At 46.4% G+C, this 16,214-nt stretch overlaps 1 protein-coding gene across 1 annotated transcript; it reads left to right on the forward strand.

Moving 5' to 3' along the window:
• On the forward strand, nt 1–9,582 carry LOC139596123 (purine nucleoside phosphorylase-like). Its single transcript, XM_071440156.1, has 6 exons — nt 1–23; nt 3,312–3,481; nt 4,185–4,288; nt 5,533–5,708; nt 8,262–8,452; nt 9,365–9,582. The coding sequence occupies exons 1-6, from the start codon at nt 1–3 to the stop codon at nt 9,580–9,582; spliced, it is 882 nt and encodes a 293-aa protein (XP_071296257.1).
• Nucleotides 9,583–16,214: the final 6,632 nt, after the last annotated feature.

Consider the following 16,214-nt stretch of genomic DNA (forward strand, 5'->3'; position numbering starts at 1 on the left):
ATGGCCTATGCTGACGAAGACAGGTAAGGTGCTGTGAAATAGGGGATGCACGGACATCCAAGCTGGATGGGGCTAACAAAATTACATCTCTTTTCTTCACCTTGTTTCCTTTCTATTGAGCACTCAATAAATGTCAGACAAAGGCTGCTCAGAAGTAAACATCTTATTACTGGAGAGCAATCTGGCCATCTGCCTGTGCAGGTGCTGGTATTATGAAATATGGCAGCGAGTAGGTGACCTTGGGAGAGGTTATGGGCCAGAAGAGCAAATATCTCCTGTGAAGAGGCATAGACTGTGAATACTTATGGCCATGTGCCCCCAGACATAATGCTTTAGCTGTTTATTGGGATATGTCTGCTTTTTTGCATAGATTTGCTTTCAGCCAACTTAGAAGCAAATAAGAGTGGGGTTTTTTTTCAAGCCATAAAAGATCTGTCACCGGTGACAGTCCTGTGTTTTGCAACAGATGTGTTTCTCCAGTGGATGACAGCAATCACAATAAAGAGGATTGTGTTTTCAGCTGATCCTGTGATTTAATCCAAAGCGATGCTACCGAGCACTATTATTAGGTGTGCATTGTTAGAGCAGCTAGAGGGGCCTTTGTGCTCCATGTATTAATTCAGGCTGTCAAAAAGCTTGCACAGGCCTTGTGCTCTGGCAGTTCCAGGCTGAACACTCTGCTGGGTGACCCATGGGTCAAACTCCCCCTTTGCTCCTGCTGAGCAGGTATCTCCCTTGCATTCAGAAATTATCAGTGCTTGCCAGTCCCTTTGATGTCATCCGGAAGGTTTCTGAAAGCAAAACACTGCAAGCAGATTAATTTTGGCATCACTGTGCTCTCAGCACTGGGGACAGCTCTGATGTGCCCAAAGCCTTTGGGAAGGACAGGGCTCTGCCAGGCCCCTGTGCACTTGCTGGAGCTCCTTTCAGGCAAGGAAACATATGCAGCACTGGAGATTTACTTCTCTGGTTAAGAAGTATTTTAATATCTTCTGTTTAAAAGGGAAAAAAGTCCACTGTAACCTGGCATAGCTCAGTCAGTCCTGATGTCTTCAGCAGACATTGAATGGGTTCCATCCCACATTCCTAAAATTTCTGAGGATATAGGAATAATATCCATTCTCTATGTTATTTTGCAATGACTTATGCTCTTCAGAAAAACGAAAACCTGAAACAAGGTCATGAGGAAGAGCAGATCCTGGTGACCTTGTCCTTTTCTCATGCCTGCCACAGGTATGTCAAAACCTTGGGCATTACATATAAATTCTCTTGGTTCCCTTGAATTTCTAAACAAGGATTACAGTTATTCAACAGAGAAATTGGGGGGAATTGTTCATTAATGTATGTAAAGCACTTTTAAAGCTTTTGTCTGGGAGCAAGTGATAACGTAGTCAACTGTAGTCTTTATTAATGTCATTTTCACAGCTCCTGCTTATTTCAGGAGCTCATGATGCACTTAGAAAATTCAGTATGTGATGGTAAATAAACTCTCTCATTTCCAACTTTTCCTTTGAAAAGTACTTCAGCTAAGTATGACTCTTCTTTTTAATCTATGTGTATGGAAGTTATTTCTTCCCATTGAATTGCAAGTTTACGACATTTTTGGGTATTTTTGACATCACAGTTTGTAACTAGGACTGTAAGTTTGAGGTATCTTATGCTGGATAGGACTCACAGTAGTAACTAGACAGTTAAGAGGCTAAATACTCACAGAAAGCACCTGTGCAGTAACTACTGACCCTGCCAGTATAAAGAAAGAAAAAGCATAGAATCGAGAACCTTTGTTTCAATGTCCTCAACTTTAGTTGGAGGAACCAGTTGTACACAGTCAAATCCTCTTAGTGGCCTGAGACTTCCTGGAGTGAGGAGCACCTCACCTCTGAAAGCTTTTCTGTCTGTCCTCTAAGACTGCTGAGAGCAGCATCACAGCATTACTAGGGTTCACACCTCTGGAAAAAAGAGACATGACAAAAAAGAACCAAAAGAAACATTCCTGGATAGATAGTGACTGCTCATCAGCACCTCCAGTCAATTTTACATCACCCGCACCCTCACAGTATCTGATTTTCTCACCTCTCAATAATCAGATCAACTTTTCTTACAGAGGACTGCTACCCCTGCCTGTGGGTTTACTCCAGGACCCAGTCCTCTACCATGTACAATCATTAATTCTACTCATCAATGGTAATGATTGAGTTGCTTCCAAGAACTGCTATTAGTACTCCTGCTTTTGAGGATACTTTCCAATCACTTGATATTGACTTTCAGAAAGTCTCTGCATTGTCCTATTGAAAACAGGATTATAGGATTATTTTGCTATTGATTGCATTTCAAAACTGTGATTAAGGCATCTGAATACTGGGCCAAGAGGTTAAAAGTTGAACTCTTCTCCTTTCCCATGAGACAGATGTACAACAGGCACTGTAATGCCAACTTCTATGCCACCTTCAGGCAATGGGGCTCCCTGCTGGATTAGACTTTTTTTAACCAAAGTATTTGCTGAGTCCCCCTCTTGAATCACATTAAACTCTGGAGCCCAAATTCCTGGTTTTCACTTGTTTTGATGGAGACTGATGTCATTGGGCCTCTTGGCTATGTCTGGGCTGCAGGTGTGATCCCATGCCCTCTCTGTGGGAGAGAAGAGGCTGAGTAAGATCTCCGTGTTTATCCTTCTGTACTGAAGGCACGAGGTATTGAGAGGGTGGGTGTCTGACATGTGGTACCAGCCTAGATGGAAGTGGTGGGAGCTGATGGCACTCAACACTTACAGAGATTGGGTTCTCCATCTCTGCAGATGATGCTTGATCCAAGTCTCAGAAGTTCACCTGAATCTTTACCTACTGCAGATGACAGTGTCTACTCCTTCATCAGCACAGCATTCCAGCTGTGTTGTTCAGGTGTCTTCAGAACTCCACACATTTGTATTTCCCCATCACAGGCTGGACATCCCCATGCACACTCATATAGGTTGGAATTTCTCAGTCTAATTGTGCTTTTCCCTTTCTTCAGGAACTCAGGAGAGACCAGAGCCCATCAGAAGCAGGAGTGGTTATGCCTTGTGACATTTCTGTGATCTCGGTATCATTAGCCATTCTTCATCTACAGAATGAAACCAGCCAAGGGAATTCAAATGATTTCCCTGTAGTCAGGGGTAAAATACATGAGATTAAACGTGATGCATCTTCAATAATAGCAGTGAAGCTTCTATTATTATAGTCTTAATGAAATTTCTTTTTCCCTGCACCTTTTATCCTTTGACGCTTGTTCTTTGAATGGGCTAACAGTCTCCCTGGCCTGTTCTCCTCCTGCAGAAACAGCTATGAGGTGTGCAAGGAAGCAGCAGACTGGCTGCGTGCCCGTGCTGCCCGGCAGCCCAGGATCGCCATCGTCTGCGGCTCTGGGCTGGGAGCTCTGGCTGATGTGTTGGACAGCAGGACAGTCTTCCTGTACGAGGACATCCCTCACTTCCCACGGAGCTCAGGTGAGCACAACTCAGGCCATCAGCACCCTACCCACCAGCAGCCTGCAGCAGAGCCTCACACAGGGATCACTCAAGTCGGCAAACCAGTCCCACACTGGTGAAATGTGTGTTCACAGTAAAAAAACATAAATATCATAGCACAGATATAGGTATTTGTAGCCACAATTGTCTTTACAGAGAAAAGCAAAGCACAATTTCCCAAGAATTTCTTCTGGAAAAGGCAGCAAGAAAACCTCAAAGAAGGGAAAACAATTCTTATCTCTGCTTGCTGCTCCTGTTGTTTTGCACCTGTGGAATGAGTTATGGAGATTGTTTACCCAAAGTGATTTGTCAGTTAGATTCTGCTGAAGATTGTTTTGCTTCCTTGGCCAATTGGAAAAAGCTGCGTCCTGACTGTCGGGAGACAGTCACAAGTATTCTTTAGTATTCTTTAGTATAATATAATTATAGCATAGTTGTAATGTAATAGAGTATAATTTTAATAAAGCAAGTGTTCAGCATTCCAAAGCCTTAGAGTCAGATGCCAGTATTTCCTTCATTGTGGGCCCTACATTTCAATAGGCATTTATTTATTTATTTTATTTCCAGCTCCTGCTTTTGCAGTGCTTGGCCCTGCAGTAAAACAAAATCATCAACTAACAAATCCCTCTAAAGTCAAAATCCTTGACACCTGTAACTAAAATGCCATTTTGTTAATTTCCAGTGTCAGGGCATGTTGGCAGATTGGTGTTTGGGGAGCTGAATGGACAGCCCTGCGTGTGCATGCAGGGACGTTTCCACTCCTATGAAGGCTACTCTCTCAGCATGGTGAGTTCTCCTTAAGGAAAATATTTACCATGGGAAGAGGTGTTGTAAAAGCTGCAGAAGTGACTGCTTGCCTTGCTATCTAGCTGCAGGATGTTAGCTCTTGCAATGAACTTACAGTGCTCTTGAAATGAGTCTTTCTTAGATTTCAGATCTGCCCCCAAAAAATAAAATTGGGAGTTCAAACCAAGAGGTAGTTGGCTTCTGCTGGGTGAAGGTGATGCTGCACAGCCACACAAATTGGCTGACCCTGCTACTCTCACAGAGGGAAATAGTTTATCATATAAGGCAGATTAATTTACATGCTTTAACTTAGTCAGTTTAATCATGATTTAAATCAGCAATGAGAAAACTTCGATAAGAATAATCTATTTTAATCTTCTATTGCATTTATATCGTTTTCAGCTTTTTTTTTTTTCCTAGAAAAATTCCCAGGCTACTGCAAGCTGCTATAACCTCCCAGCTAACATACTGGAATGTGTGGAGATTTATGTTACCTACCATGCACATATGTACTTTTCTGCTAGAAAACAACAATAATATTGTTCTATTGGCTCTTTTTTAATTTGGATAGCTCTGTGATTGTCCTTTTTTGCATTGAGGTTATTTGCATTTGGATATAAACTGTAATTTTTGGCACCACCCAACTTCTTATAGAAAACCAGCTATTTTAAAACCACTCAATATAAAGTTAGCTTTATCAAGATGTGTTTGTCTATTAAAATTAACTTACTTCTTGAAGAAATGGTGCCCATTACTAGGAAATATTTTGCTCACAGTAGCATTTGATAGCAGGTATCATCCAAATTCCTGACTCCTTAAAATCAAACTTCTTAAATTTTTTTTTCTCCAGCTCCCAACTGTTCCTTAGCTTTGGATTACTCTCCAAGTCCATGTGCATAAGTAGTTACTTCAATCAGCACAGTGGCTTGATCTCTGCATGACCTTGGCAGTGAGCAAAAACTATCTGCATGTTCTTCCTGTACCACCTTTATTTGACCTTAGTTCAACTGTGGGAAATGTGGTCTTGGATTTTAATGCAAGATTTTGTTTCATTGCAAGATTATGTTTAATTTGTTTAAAAAGCATTAACATTCTATTTAAATGAGAGGAATATTTAAAATTGCAGAAGGTTGTTTTGTCTCCATATGTAGACTCTTTGCATCCACAAATTGTGATATTACAAATGCAGCAGCAGTGGCTGCTGACTGTGGTACTCATTGCACACATGCTTTTGGTTCTTGCAGGTCACCTTTCCCATCAGGGTATTCTTTCTCCTGGGGGTGGAGATCTTGATTGTCACTAATGCTGCTGGAGGACTGAATCCCCACTTCCAAGTGGGGGACATCATGTTCATAAGGGATCACATCAGCTTGTTTGGCCTGGGAGGGCAGAATCCCCTGCGTGGACCAAACGATGAGCGGTAAGAAGGCATCAGCTCCGTTGTTACCTTTCTTCCTTCAGCCATGGGCTGGGACTGCCAGTTGTGCCTACTGACAAATATTTACTGAGAGGCAGAGTTTGGCTCCAGGTAACCACAAGGGAAGGGTTACAGCAGTAGCTGTATGTGCCACCTGCCCTGCCTTCCCTTGGCTGTTGCTTACTTGTACAAGCCTACAAGGAGCTTACACACAAACCCCCAGAAGGTTTTGTTTTGTACCTGTAGGCTTCTGATCCTTCTCCTGACATGACCAGCTGTGCCATCTGATGAAGACACCAACTGCTCTTCTTCTTATCAGCCCCTCTCTGCTGGTTCCTCTTAACTGAGCAATCAGTGAACTGTGCTGTCCCCAGCCTGGGTTTATCAACAGCCATTTCTGGTGTGATGGAATGGGTACAGCAGAGGCCAGGCAGTAAATGGAGGGCAGAGCAAAGAAACCTCTAAATTTCCTGATCACCACTGCTGTATCCAGGTCTCCAAACTGGAGTGCCTTTGTATTCACTGAAGGCATTGCTCTGATGAGAGGTGGTTGTCTTGGCAGCTTCTTCAGAGACCTTGAGATCTACAAGAGCCACCTGCTGCTGGCCGAGTCAGGTTTCCTGTACTGGCTGTGTAGCAGAATCTTCACCTCACTGAGAGTGCAGAGAGGAGCTTCTAACATATCTTCATCCCTGAATGGCAGTTGCCACCAGATTTGGATTTGCTTTGAGCAGGATGCTGGACTATATGACTGCAAGGTCCCTTCCAAAATGAATTTATGATCCCAAAGTCCTTCCAAGACACCATCAGACTGGTAAGGTGGAAGGCCCATCGTGAAAAATGGACATGTTTGCAGGGCAGGCACCTGGATTGTCCTCAGATCTTTCCAGAGAGAAAGTTCTGCTGAGAGTAAGGTGCCCTGCCTGGCTTTCAGTTAGTTCCTCCCTGATGTAACAGCAGACCTGGCTTTTGCTTCTGAAAGAATCTGAAAGGTGCTGGCAGCTGCCTCAGGAGAAATAATCACTGTGCTGCGATTCCATGGCAAGAGGACAGTACCCATCTGAAGTGGAACATCTTTACATTTTTGTAGGTATTGCCGTGGGTTGGAAGAAAGTGATCAAAAGCAGAGAAGCTACATGGAGTGTTTAAAGCTCTCTGGGCTTGCATAATTGCTCTGGAGCAGGAGGAGAAACTCCAATCAAACAACTGCATCTGGACAGTGTTCAAAGGCAGCATAGCTGCCTCATTGCCTCCCCATAGCAGCTTCTTGGTGAAGACTGCAGTGCTCTGGGAGGTGACTTCTGTACTGCTGACCAAGGCATCAAAATGGGCAAAAGGTCTTTATGAATCAGGTTTCAAAGTATTGCAGAGATTTAGCTGAGCAAACTCCTAAAATCCTGTCCAGCTGAGCTACCAGGAAGGATTTATCTAAGCACAACAGAGCAAAACTAGAGGCAATGAAGTGATGTGGAAATAATATTTTTTTAATAAATTAGAGATTGGGCTTCTGCATTGCTGGCCATCCTTCAGAAAAGAGAAGCAATTTTCATGGTGATGAATACTTATTACCTTAGACCAGAAGGGGAAGTTTGTTTTTATTTATATAATATTTAGTGTTTATAAAAACAAAATAAGCCACCTACTGCCCTAAGCATTCAGCTGGAAGAACATGTAAACAAGCAGAAGCTTTAATAGCATAAATGAGGGATCTGGTTGACTCCTCCTGATCTGTGTCGGTGAACATGTCTGGGAGTTTATTTTCCAGGTTTCCTCAGTGGCAGCATAACAATCTTTGCCATCTACTCCTGCAGGATTCACTCCAGCAGGATTCACTCCAGCAGGAGCAGGGTTGAGCTGCTATTTTAAGACCAAAAGCAAAAGACCCAGTCTTGAAGCAGAAAGCTACCTAAAATATGGCCCTGGAGCTCTGAGATGTAAAGTAGCTGCCTGCTCTGATGGGCCTTAAATGTAGGGACTGATGCTCCATCAGGCCAGGCTCAAACCTCCATCCAAGGACAGCCTGAGGGACTCTGTGCCTCAGAGCAGCAACTGTCTGGTGGGGAATGTTTAGAAGACATCATGAGCAGTTACTGGAGAGAGAATGAACTGGCCATCAGTGCTCCCTAGAGACAGGAGCCCTTGAAAAACCATTCCAGAAGGGTTCCTGCAGAAGGGAGGTAGTGCCAGACCTTCCAACAGCCATAAGCTCTATGTGCTGACTGTCGTGGATGACTAGTCTAGCAGGAATGTCATACCCAGGTAGGTGCCCCATTCCTGTAAATATTTAAGGTCTGGTGGGACAGGACTCTGAGCAACCTGTTCTAGCTGAAGATGTTCCTGCTCACTGCATGGGTTTTGATGAGATGGCCTTTGAAGGTCCCTTCCAACCATGATTGATGGCAGAATTACCTGATGATAAGAGTGGAATGAGAGAGATTGCATCCATGGCAGGTCTGCCCTTAACACTTCCTTTTTCTCTAAAGAATGACCATCCCTGGACTCTGATGGAGGGAGCAGAAGCACAATCACACAGCTGTATCCTTTACTGCCTTTCAGGTTCGGAGTGAGGTTTCCCTGCATGTCAGATGCTTATGAACAAGATCTGCTCAGCCTGGCCATGGAGAGTGCACAGGAGCTGGGCTTCCTGAGCTTCACCAGGGAAGGAGTGTACTGCCTGCAGGCTGGGCCCAGCTACGAGACCATCGCCGAGTGCCGCCTGCTGCAGGCGCTGGGAGCTGATGCTGTGGGTGAGCTGCCAGCCTGGGCTGCCAGGGCTCTTTGAGGACATGGATTGAACAGTTAATTCTGCTCAAGGCTGACTTGCTTCAGTCTTTGACTCTCTAAGTCTCCTGGGGCTGCAGAAATGAACTCTGTGTATTTCTGCTTCATTCTGCAGTGGCTTGGGAGGATCTGCACAAAGTCCCTGTGCTTACAGCTGAGCAGGACAGGGATCCCAGCACAACTTTGTGTTTATTTCCCAAACACAAAATCTCTCATGCTCAGATGGCTCCATTTCAGGAAGAACTGAGTGGGGCTCAATAAAAATGAAGTCTTTTTCTAGTATTTTTCTTCTAATTCTGACATTGTAAAGATTTTCACTGTGCTTTTTCTCTACAAACCAGCCTTCCTTATGAGTCTTGTTTAGGGATGGTAATCATGGATACCTTCCCAAAAGTGTAAAAGAAAACTAAGTGCCACGATCCATATGATTCCTCCAGCTATGATTCCTTCCATGACCCCTAGCTCATGGAAGTCTGTATATTAACACCTGCAGATTCATTGTCTGTGAGGAAAGGAGCTCAGCTCTCCTCAAAGCATTTTTATTTGCAATAGTTTTTTTTAGCCAAGGAAGAGCCAAATGACACAGCACATCAGTACTTCCTTAGCAAGTCTGCAAGCAGTCTGACACATCTTGAGGAGGGAGCTGTGGCACAAGGATCAAATGCAGGAGGTTCATTGTGCTGAGCAGAGTTGTAACTGTAGTCTGCAGCTATTTGAGCCTTGTACATATCACAGCCTTTAACTATTACAGAGTTCAGACACAGAGCTGGGGGGAATGAGACAAGGGCATGTGCTTAGAGGTAGGACCGTGCAGCCTTAGAGAGATCTTGTTTTGGTGTAAATCCTGACTCATTCTGGTCCTTTCTCTCCTCCTGTAGGCATGAGCACTGTCCCAGAGGTAATTGTAGCCAGGCATTGTGGCCTCCGAGTCCTTGGGATCTCCCTCATCACCAACAAAGCGGTGATGAGCTACAGCAGCCAGGAGAAAGCCAACCACGAGGAAGTGCTGCGCATCTCGGTGCTCCGCGCTGAAGCCCTGCAGAAACTCATCTCACACCTCCTTGGGAAGCTGGGGGAAAGCACAAACTCTCTATGACCTCCAGCCATTAATCCTTCATAGCATAACGTGTGTGAACACTACCAAGTGGTGGGGGAGAGCTGTTGATGGGACTGTCCCTTTCTCTCTGGATTTTCGATTCACCTTTTGATCTTTGTGCTTTATCTGATCAGGTGCAGAGCTTCACTTTGAATTTTATCAGGATGATCCCCTCATTAATAGCCAGTGACAAAAACAGCTTACTGGCACTTCCATACATTCCCAAACCCCCGTGTCAGCAGAGCCCCAGAGCCTGTGACCTCCAGCTGTTTCTCTTGGGACACCCTCCTGCCCCAAATCTCTGCTCCCCATTGCACATAAGCAGGTCAAGAGTTGGTCATGGGGCTTGGTGCCTCCTGGGCTTGCTTGGTAGAGCCTGGTTTGAAGCCAGAGGAAGCCCACAAAAAGACTGAGTTTTGGATACATGAAATGGGCCAGGCTAAAAATGAGATCTGCCTGGAACAAGCAATGGTGCAGAGCAGGTGAATTGCAATTGATTTTACAACTTGGAAAACCACTGCATTGCCATGGGGTTGTGTGACCTTCCCCTCCCAGAAGGTCTCCCAGAAAGCCCACTCTTTCCTCATCCTTGGCACCTCATGACCAGCTGCAGAGCTCAGTAGCTGTTTGCTACAATGCAGCATATCCCCAGCACTCCTCACACCTCTCTATTCTGTTTCATTGCCCAATTTAGCAGGATATGAAAATTCAGCTCAGTACAAGGCAATGCTTACCTGTGCACCATGTAAACATTGCCAAGCTGAAAACAGAATCCAGGTCTATCTCATCCTGGTTTTGATCAGTTTCTGGATGTCTTGGAGATCAGTGCCTTTAGCACTGCAGACTGGTTTCCTGTTGGTACCCAAAGACAGAGAGATCTGTTTCATCCCATGTTTCACATGAGCTTTGCTGCTGTCCCTGCAGCAGATTTTGGAGCAACAATGGTTTGTGGATTTTAGCAATGTGAAATTACAAGGGAAATATTTTGAAACAGATATGATATTTTTCTGGGACATTTTGGTCCTCTTACATAAAGCAAATGAACCAAACAGTGACTAAAGGACAAACAGGAGAGGTTCTCCCTTACCAGTGTGCTGATGGTCTGTCAAGAAAGGGGGAACATTCACCAGAATGGTGCATTATTCATTGTTCCTCAAAGGTCAAGCTGAGCTGTGGATGCAGCTGGATGTGAAACAGTGACAGTAATTATTAGATAACCTTTTTCCCTTCATTTATCTTGTAGTTCTCTATAAAGCCCATCGCTGTCATAGCTAAATGTTTTTAGTTGACTCAGTGGTCTGAACTGAAGACACCCAACCACTCATGGAGAGCTCCCAACCTGCCTTCCTAAATTTAGCTGACCAGTTGTTTACCATTGACACTTGCCCTCTGTCACAGCCTTCAGCCTTCCATGACATTTCTTCCATTTTTTTCCAGATGGGTATTTGCTTGAAGCCTTTCATGCTGCAATTACTGGTGTCAACTGCAGTATTCATGGTGCAGATGTTGCCACCAGGAGGAACAGTTGTGCTGTGAATGTTTTCCATTAAATGGTAGCACTTCAGGTGTAGGGGAGCTCTTGGGGTGGCCCCCTTGCTCCTCCTGGGAAATGTTACCTGTGGTCAGCCCTGAGAAATACCTGCCCAGCCTGGTCTGGAGGATTTGTGGAAGGGAAGGATTCATTGCTTGTGCTTTTCTGGCAGACTCACTTGTTCAGCAGCTCCTGGCACTTGGAAGAGCCCTCAAAGACAGCAGCTCTTCCCATTTTGTGGGTCTGACTGTCAGGACAGTCTCTGGGACCAGTTCTGGTGATGATCTGCAAAGGGAGAGAGGCTCCAGCTCCATCTTTCCCAATACTGTTCCCTTTCCAGATCAAGCAGGAGTGAAGTGCTTGTCAAGGGGGGCAGCACAAGCAGGGAAATATGAAAAGTGGCAGATGTGCAGAGCAAGAAGGAGCCACTTCTACCTGCTCCCTTTTCAGACTTGTCCCAGTATGAGCTTGTTACAGGGCAGGGAGAGAGCAGATAATTTCCCCTGCCTAGAAAATGGTGCTTCACATTCATCTAATTAATACTTGGTAAATACAAAGTCTCTCAAGTGGGAGTGGAAGGCAGCTGTGCAGTGTGCTGTAGCTAGCAGCAGCCAGAGTAGCTAAGGCTGGGATTTCAGCAAACTCCATTAATTAATCAGAGTCAGGCTGGGCTGGGATGTGAAGGGAGGCATCCAAAAAAACCTGCTGTTGTGCTGGTACTTCTCAGGCAGGGTTTGAGATGATGAGGAGCTTGGCAGCAGCATCTGTTTTCAGCAGGCCAGGTCTGCTCCTCTCTCCAGCTGCACCGGAGGCAGATACCGTGCTCTTGTGTCTGAATACAGCTGAAATGCAACTTAAAATTGAATCTGAAAATCACCCTACAGCTAAATCTTCAGCAAATTATGTCTGTTAAAAAAAAAATCTAAATTGCATCTGAGTCCTTAAATAGTTTGGGGCTCTTCTTTCAGCTGGCCAGAGTTGGCTTGGATGGCCCAAATTTTGTACATACCGTCTGATTTTTGTACCTGTCCATGATAAAAGGAAGATGCCCTGGGCACTTGGGGAAGGATCTTATTAATTTGCAGGTGAGAGGGGAAATACAAAACAGAGTGAGCTCATCTGGCTTTTTAATACAATTTCTTTTACTGCTGATGAATTCCAAAAGTCTGAAATACAGTGATACAAGATGGGAAAGACATGTGGGGAAGGAACTGTGAGGGAATAAAACCTGCTGTGATCCTGAAAATTGTGCTTTAGTTTGCTGTGCCAATGCCACTGGTTAGAAAGAAAGGAGGTGCTTAACTGCTCCCCCTACATCCAACCCCCAGGCTGGAGGATAACCCTGGGAAAAGACACAGAACCACATCCCTGGGGGACCAGAACTCAAGCGCAGGATAAGCAGGACCAACATTTGACCAGCACTTGGCACAGGTATTTCTTACTGATCTCACTAGGCTGACAAGCTTATGGAAAAAATACCAAGAACCAAAGTACCTCGACTTAACTTCTGAGCAGCTGGGAAGTGCAGTGGGCTGTGGTAATGCTAGAGCAGCAAGTCCTCTATGCTGGAGGCAGGACAGAGTTCCCTTCATGCTCTGCCTTTTGTGTAGTGCTTTTGGTGGTTTCTGGCAACATCCATGGCTGAAATGACAACCTCAGCTTTCTTCATTCCTGTACTCTGTGCCACTTATCTGCTTCTGAAGTCCAGGGCATTGTGGTCATAGGGATAAGCTGAAAGAAGCATGAAAAGCTAAGACACCTGGCAAGGGGTAAAAGAGCCCCAAATGACATGATGGTCCTCGCTGTCTCAGTGCTGTGGCTGGCAGTGAGCCCAGGTGCTGCCTGATTAGGGAATGCCACCAGCACGGGCTGTCCCATGTGGCTGTACCCATGGCAAAGGGACACGTGGAACACCTGTGTCAGAGCAGGGCAGAGCTGGCACAGCTCCTCCTTTACTCACTCACAGCCATGGACTCATGAGCCAATCTGTCTCATCCTCTGTGCCAGCCTTTTCTTTTTCCTTGCTCATCAGTCCAGAGAAAACTTTCCAGATCACAGGGTCCTGCTGTTTCCAGTCCCCTGGAGTAGACAGAGGTGTTATATTGATGCCTTCATGTGAGATTCACATAAAAGTGTGAGGCCAAAAGGAGAAACCTCTGCCACAGACCTTGGCTGGACCATATCATGAGTGTTTAAGTAGAGATCTCTGCTATTATCTGAGAAACAACCCTGTGACCCAAAAAAATCTGATGGGGTGATTCATCCTGTTTCCTTTGCAAGCCTCGGTTTCCCACTCCTTTTTTTTTTTTTCACATGAGGTTTGCCTTTTGCATTCTTTCCTATTTAGAAGTAAATCAGAAAGCTTTTAAAAACCTGGGCTGTCTCAGCTCAGCAGCGAGTGTGTGCCTTGCCTTCAAGTTATCAAATTTCCCTTAGATGTTTCTCTTTATTGAAAAGCTGCAGTTGAATTAAGGGGATTCTGCTACAGTGGTGTGTTGTTTGGGTTTTTTTTCCAAAAGCTTTAAGTCTTCACTGCAAGGATTTCATTTGCAGGAAAGAAGTAAACTCTCCCCTGCTGTGCTGAATGTGCAGAGCAGGGGGGAGTGATGTGGGTCATGGCAGTGGGTTGATCTCAGAGCGTTGCTGAATTAAGTCCTGGCTCTGTAAGCAGCATGATGGCCTGTTCTTTCCAAAATCTGATGGCATGTTCAGATTGAATCATAGACTGTCCTGAGCTGGACCCACAAGGAACATCAAGTCCAAGTCCTGGCACTGCACAGGACATCCTAAGAATCCCATCATGTGTTGATATGATGGATCCCATCATCCCTGAGAGCGTTGTCCAAATGCTTCCTAAACTCTGTCAGGGTTGGTGCTGTGACTACTGTGACCCTCTCCCTGGGTGAAGAACCTTTTCCTGATATCCAGCCTAGGTGGTGGGACAGGGGTGAAGGCTGGAGGAAACCATCCAGCCTTTTCTCCTGCAGAAGGAACATCCCAGTGCCTGGACACCCATGTGGGAGGTGGCTTCAAACAGCAGCACAACCACCCCTTGCTTTCCTTTCCTTTCCTGAAGCTTCACAGCCCTCTCTAAAAGTCTTTCTCAATCTTAGCAAATCCCTTCCTACAGCAATGAGCCCCTCTTGCACTGCCAGCTGCTTCAGACAGGCATCTTGGGGAAGCATTTCCCCAGAGAAGGGAGGGAATACACCTGGAGCCCAAATATTGCTCTCAGGCCCCACCTTGGAGCAACCTTGGCTCTTTGTTAGCAGAGAGGTGGGTGCCATGGAGCAACATGAATGGTGGTGACCCAGAGCCATCCCTGTGCTGGGCTGGAGCTCTGCTCCCTGTGGAGCAGATGATGGACCAGTGTTGGTCCCTGTGCCCATTCTCTCCCCTGCCTGGCACAACTGGGACACATCCCTAAACCCAGCCCTGCAGAAGCAGTGAATGTCTCCTCTCAGCCCCTGGGAAAAATCTGCTCTAGAGGATGTGGGACAGTAAAGCAATGGGCTCTGCTGGGGAAAATTCTGCTGCAATAATGGAAAAAAGAGGCTTTTTTTTTTTTGACTAATCTCTGTGCCAAACCACAGGAAATGCGAATGGAATACTCAGGACACCCTTCAGTGTCCCATGTGTGCCTCAAGGCTGCGTTTTGCAGCAGGGAGGAGGAGAAGGCCATCGCACTGCTCAGTGTCCCAGTGTGGCTTTCCTCATGGGATGCTGGCACAGCATCTCTTCCCCTCTGTGTCCTGCCCTGCCTCAGCTTCCCACAGCATTAGAGCCAGGTGTGGCTCCATCTCCACTGCACTGAGCTCCTCCAGACTCCTGCCATTTGGAGGGAGCACCTCTGTTTTCCAGCCAAAAGCCAAAAATGAGAGGCAGCAGCATGGGGCAGGATGGGCAGTGCCCCGAATAACTCCCAGCAGCTGCCTGCTGCCGACTGCGTCCCCGCTCTGTGCACATCTGAACTTCCCTGATGCCTTCTCATCTTTAATTAAGCACTTCCATCAGCTCAGCCTTCTTGCTGGATCTGAATTTTTTTTTCCCTGTAGCCATGGCAACACTTCCCCTGGGCAGGCTGCGCTGGAGCCAGTGACAAACCCCATGTGTGGCTGTTTTGTTTGGGCCTGGAAACTTCCCTGCCGTTTGGGAAAACTTGGGAAAAGAAAATCCTGCAACGAGCTGGTGAGCGGCAAGGGGAGCCAGGGTGAGAAATGTGTTTTGGGCTGAGCATCCCTTCTATCCCACAAGGAGCCCTGCTCCAGCAGGGATGGCAGAGCCTTGATCTCAGGATTCCTTGTTTTTTCCCCCAAAAGATGGCTGCAGTGTCCATGTTTCGTGTGGGTGCACTCCAGCCATGGGTGCAAGTGACAGCCCTGCTGTGGCCATTGCATGGTCCCATGATGGTGGTGACACAGGGACTGCCATTGCTCCGCTCCTCCTGCCAGGACCAGCAAATCATGATCCACAAAGCTGCTATGAGGCAGAGGGACAATGACACAGATGTGGTGACACAGGGCATGGACGTGGTGATTGGGGTAGGACTCGGTGGCACAGGAAGGGATGCAAGGACTTGAGGAAGGAATGGAGCAACAGGCAGGAGGAGGGCAGAGTGACAGGGCAGTTAGGTGTCAGGAAAGGGGTGACATTAAGCAGGGTGGGTGATGTGGGACAGAGGTAAGTGGCAGAGGGCAGGGATAGGTGACACAGGGCAGAAGCAGATGTCATGGGACAGTGGTAGGTGACAGCGTAGGGCTAGGTGACAAGGCAGGGACAAGTGTCAGGGCAGGGGCTGCTGACTCCAGTGCTGCTCCCAGTGTCCCAGTATCCTGGTGTCTCGGTATCCCAGTGTCCTGGTATTCCGGTGTCCTAATGTCCTGGTATGCCGATGTCCGGGTGTCCTGGTATCTCGGTATCCTGTTGTCCCAATGTTCTTGTACCCCGATGTTCTGGTGTCTTGATATCTCGATATCCCTCTGTCCCGCTGTCCGTGTGTCCCGCTGTCCGTGTGTCCTGCTGTCCCGCTGTCCGTGTGTCCCGCTGTCCGTGTGTCCCTCTGTCCCGCTGTCCGTGTGTCCCGCTGTCCGTGTGTCCTGCT

Source organism: Agelaius tricolor, unplaced genomic scaffold (genome assembly GCF_023055355.1).
Source record: "Agelaius tricolor isolate 1412-34295 unplaced genomic scaffold, bAgeTri1.0.p SCAF_15, whole genome shotgun sequence".
NCBI classification, from domain to species: Eukaryota; Metazoa; Chordata; class Aves; order Passeriformes; family Icteridae; genus Agelaius; species Agelaius tricolor.

Bases quoted from the DNA above. Each gene is read 5' to 3' on its own strand.
- LOC139596123 (XM_071440156.1), top strand. From the start codon at position 1: ATGGCCTATGCTGACGAAGACAG. The intron at 24-3,311 runs GTAAGGTGCTGT...CTCCTCCTGCAG, and splicing joins GCCTATGCTGACGAAGACAG to AAACAGCTATGAGGTGTGCA. The intron at 5,709-8,261 runs GTAAGAAGGCAT...ACTGCCTTTCAG, and splicing joins CGTGGACCAAACGATGAGCG to GTTCGGAGTGAGGTTTCCCT.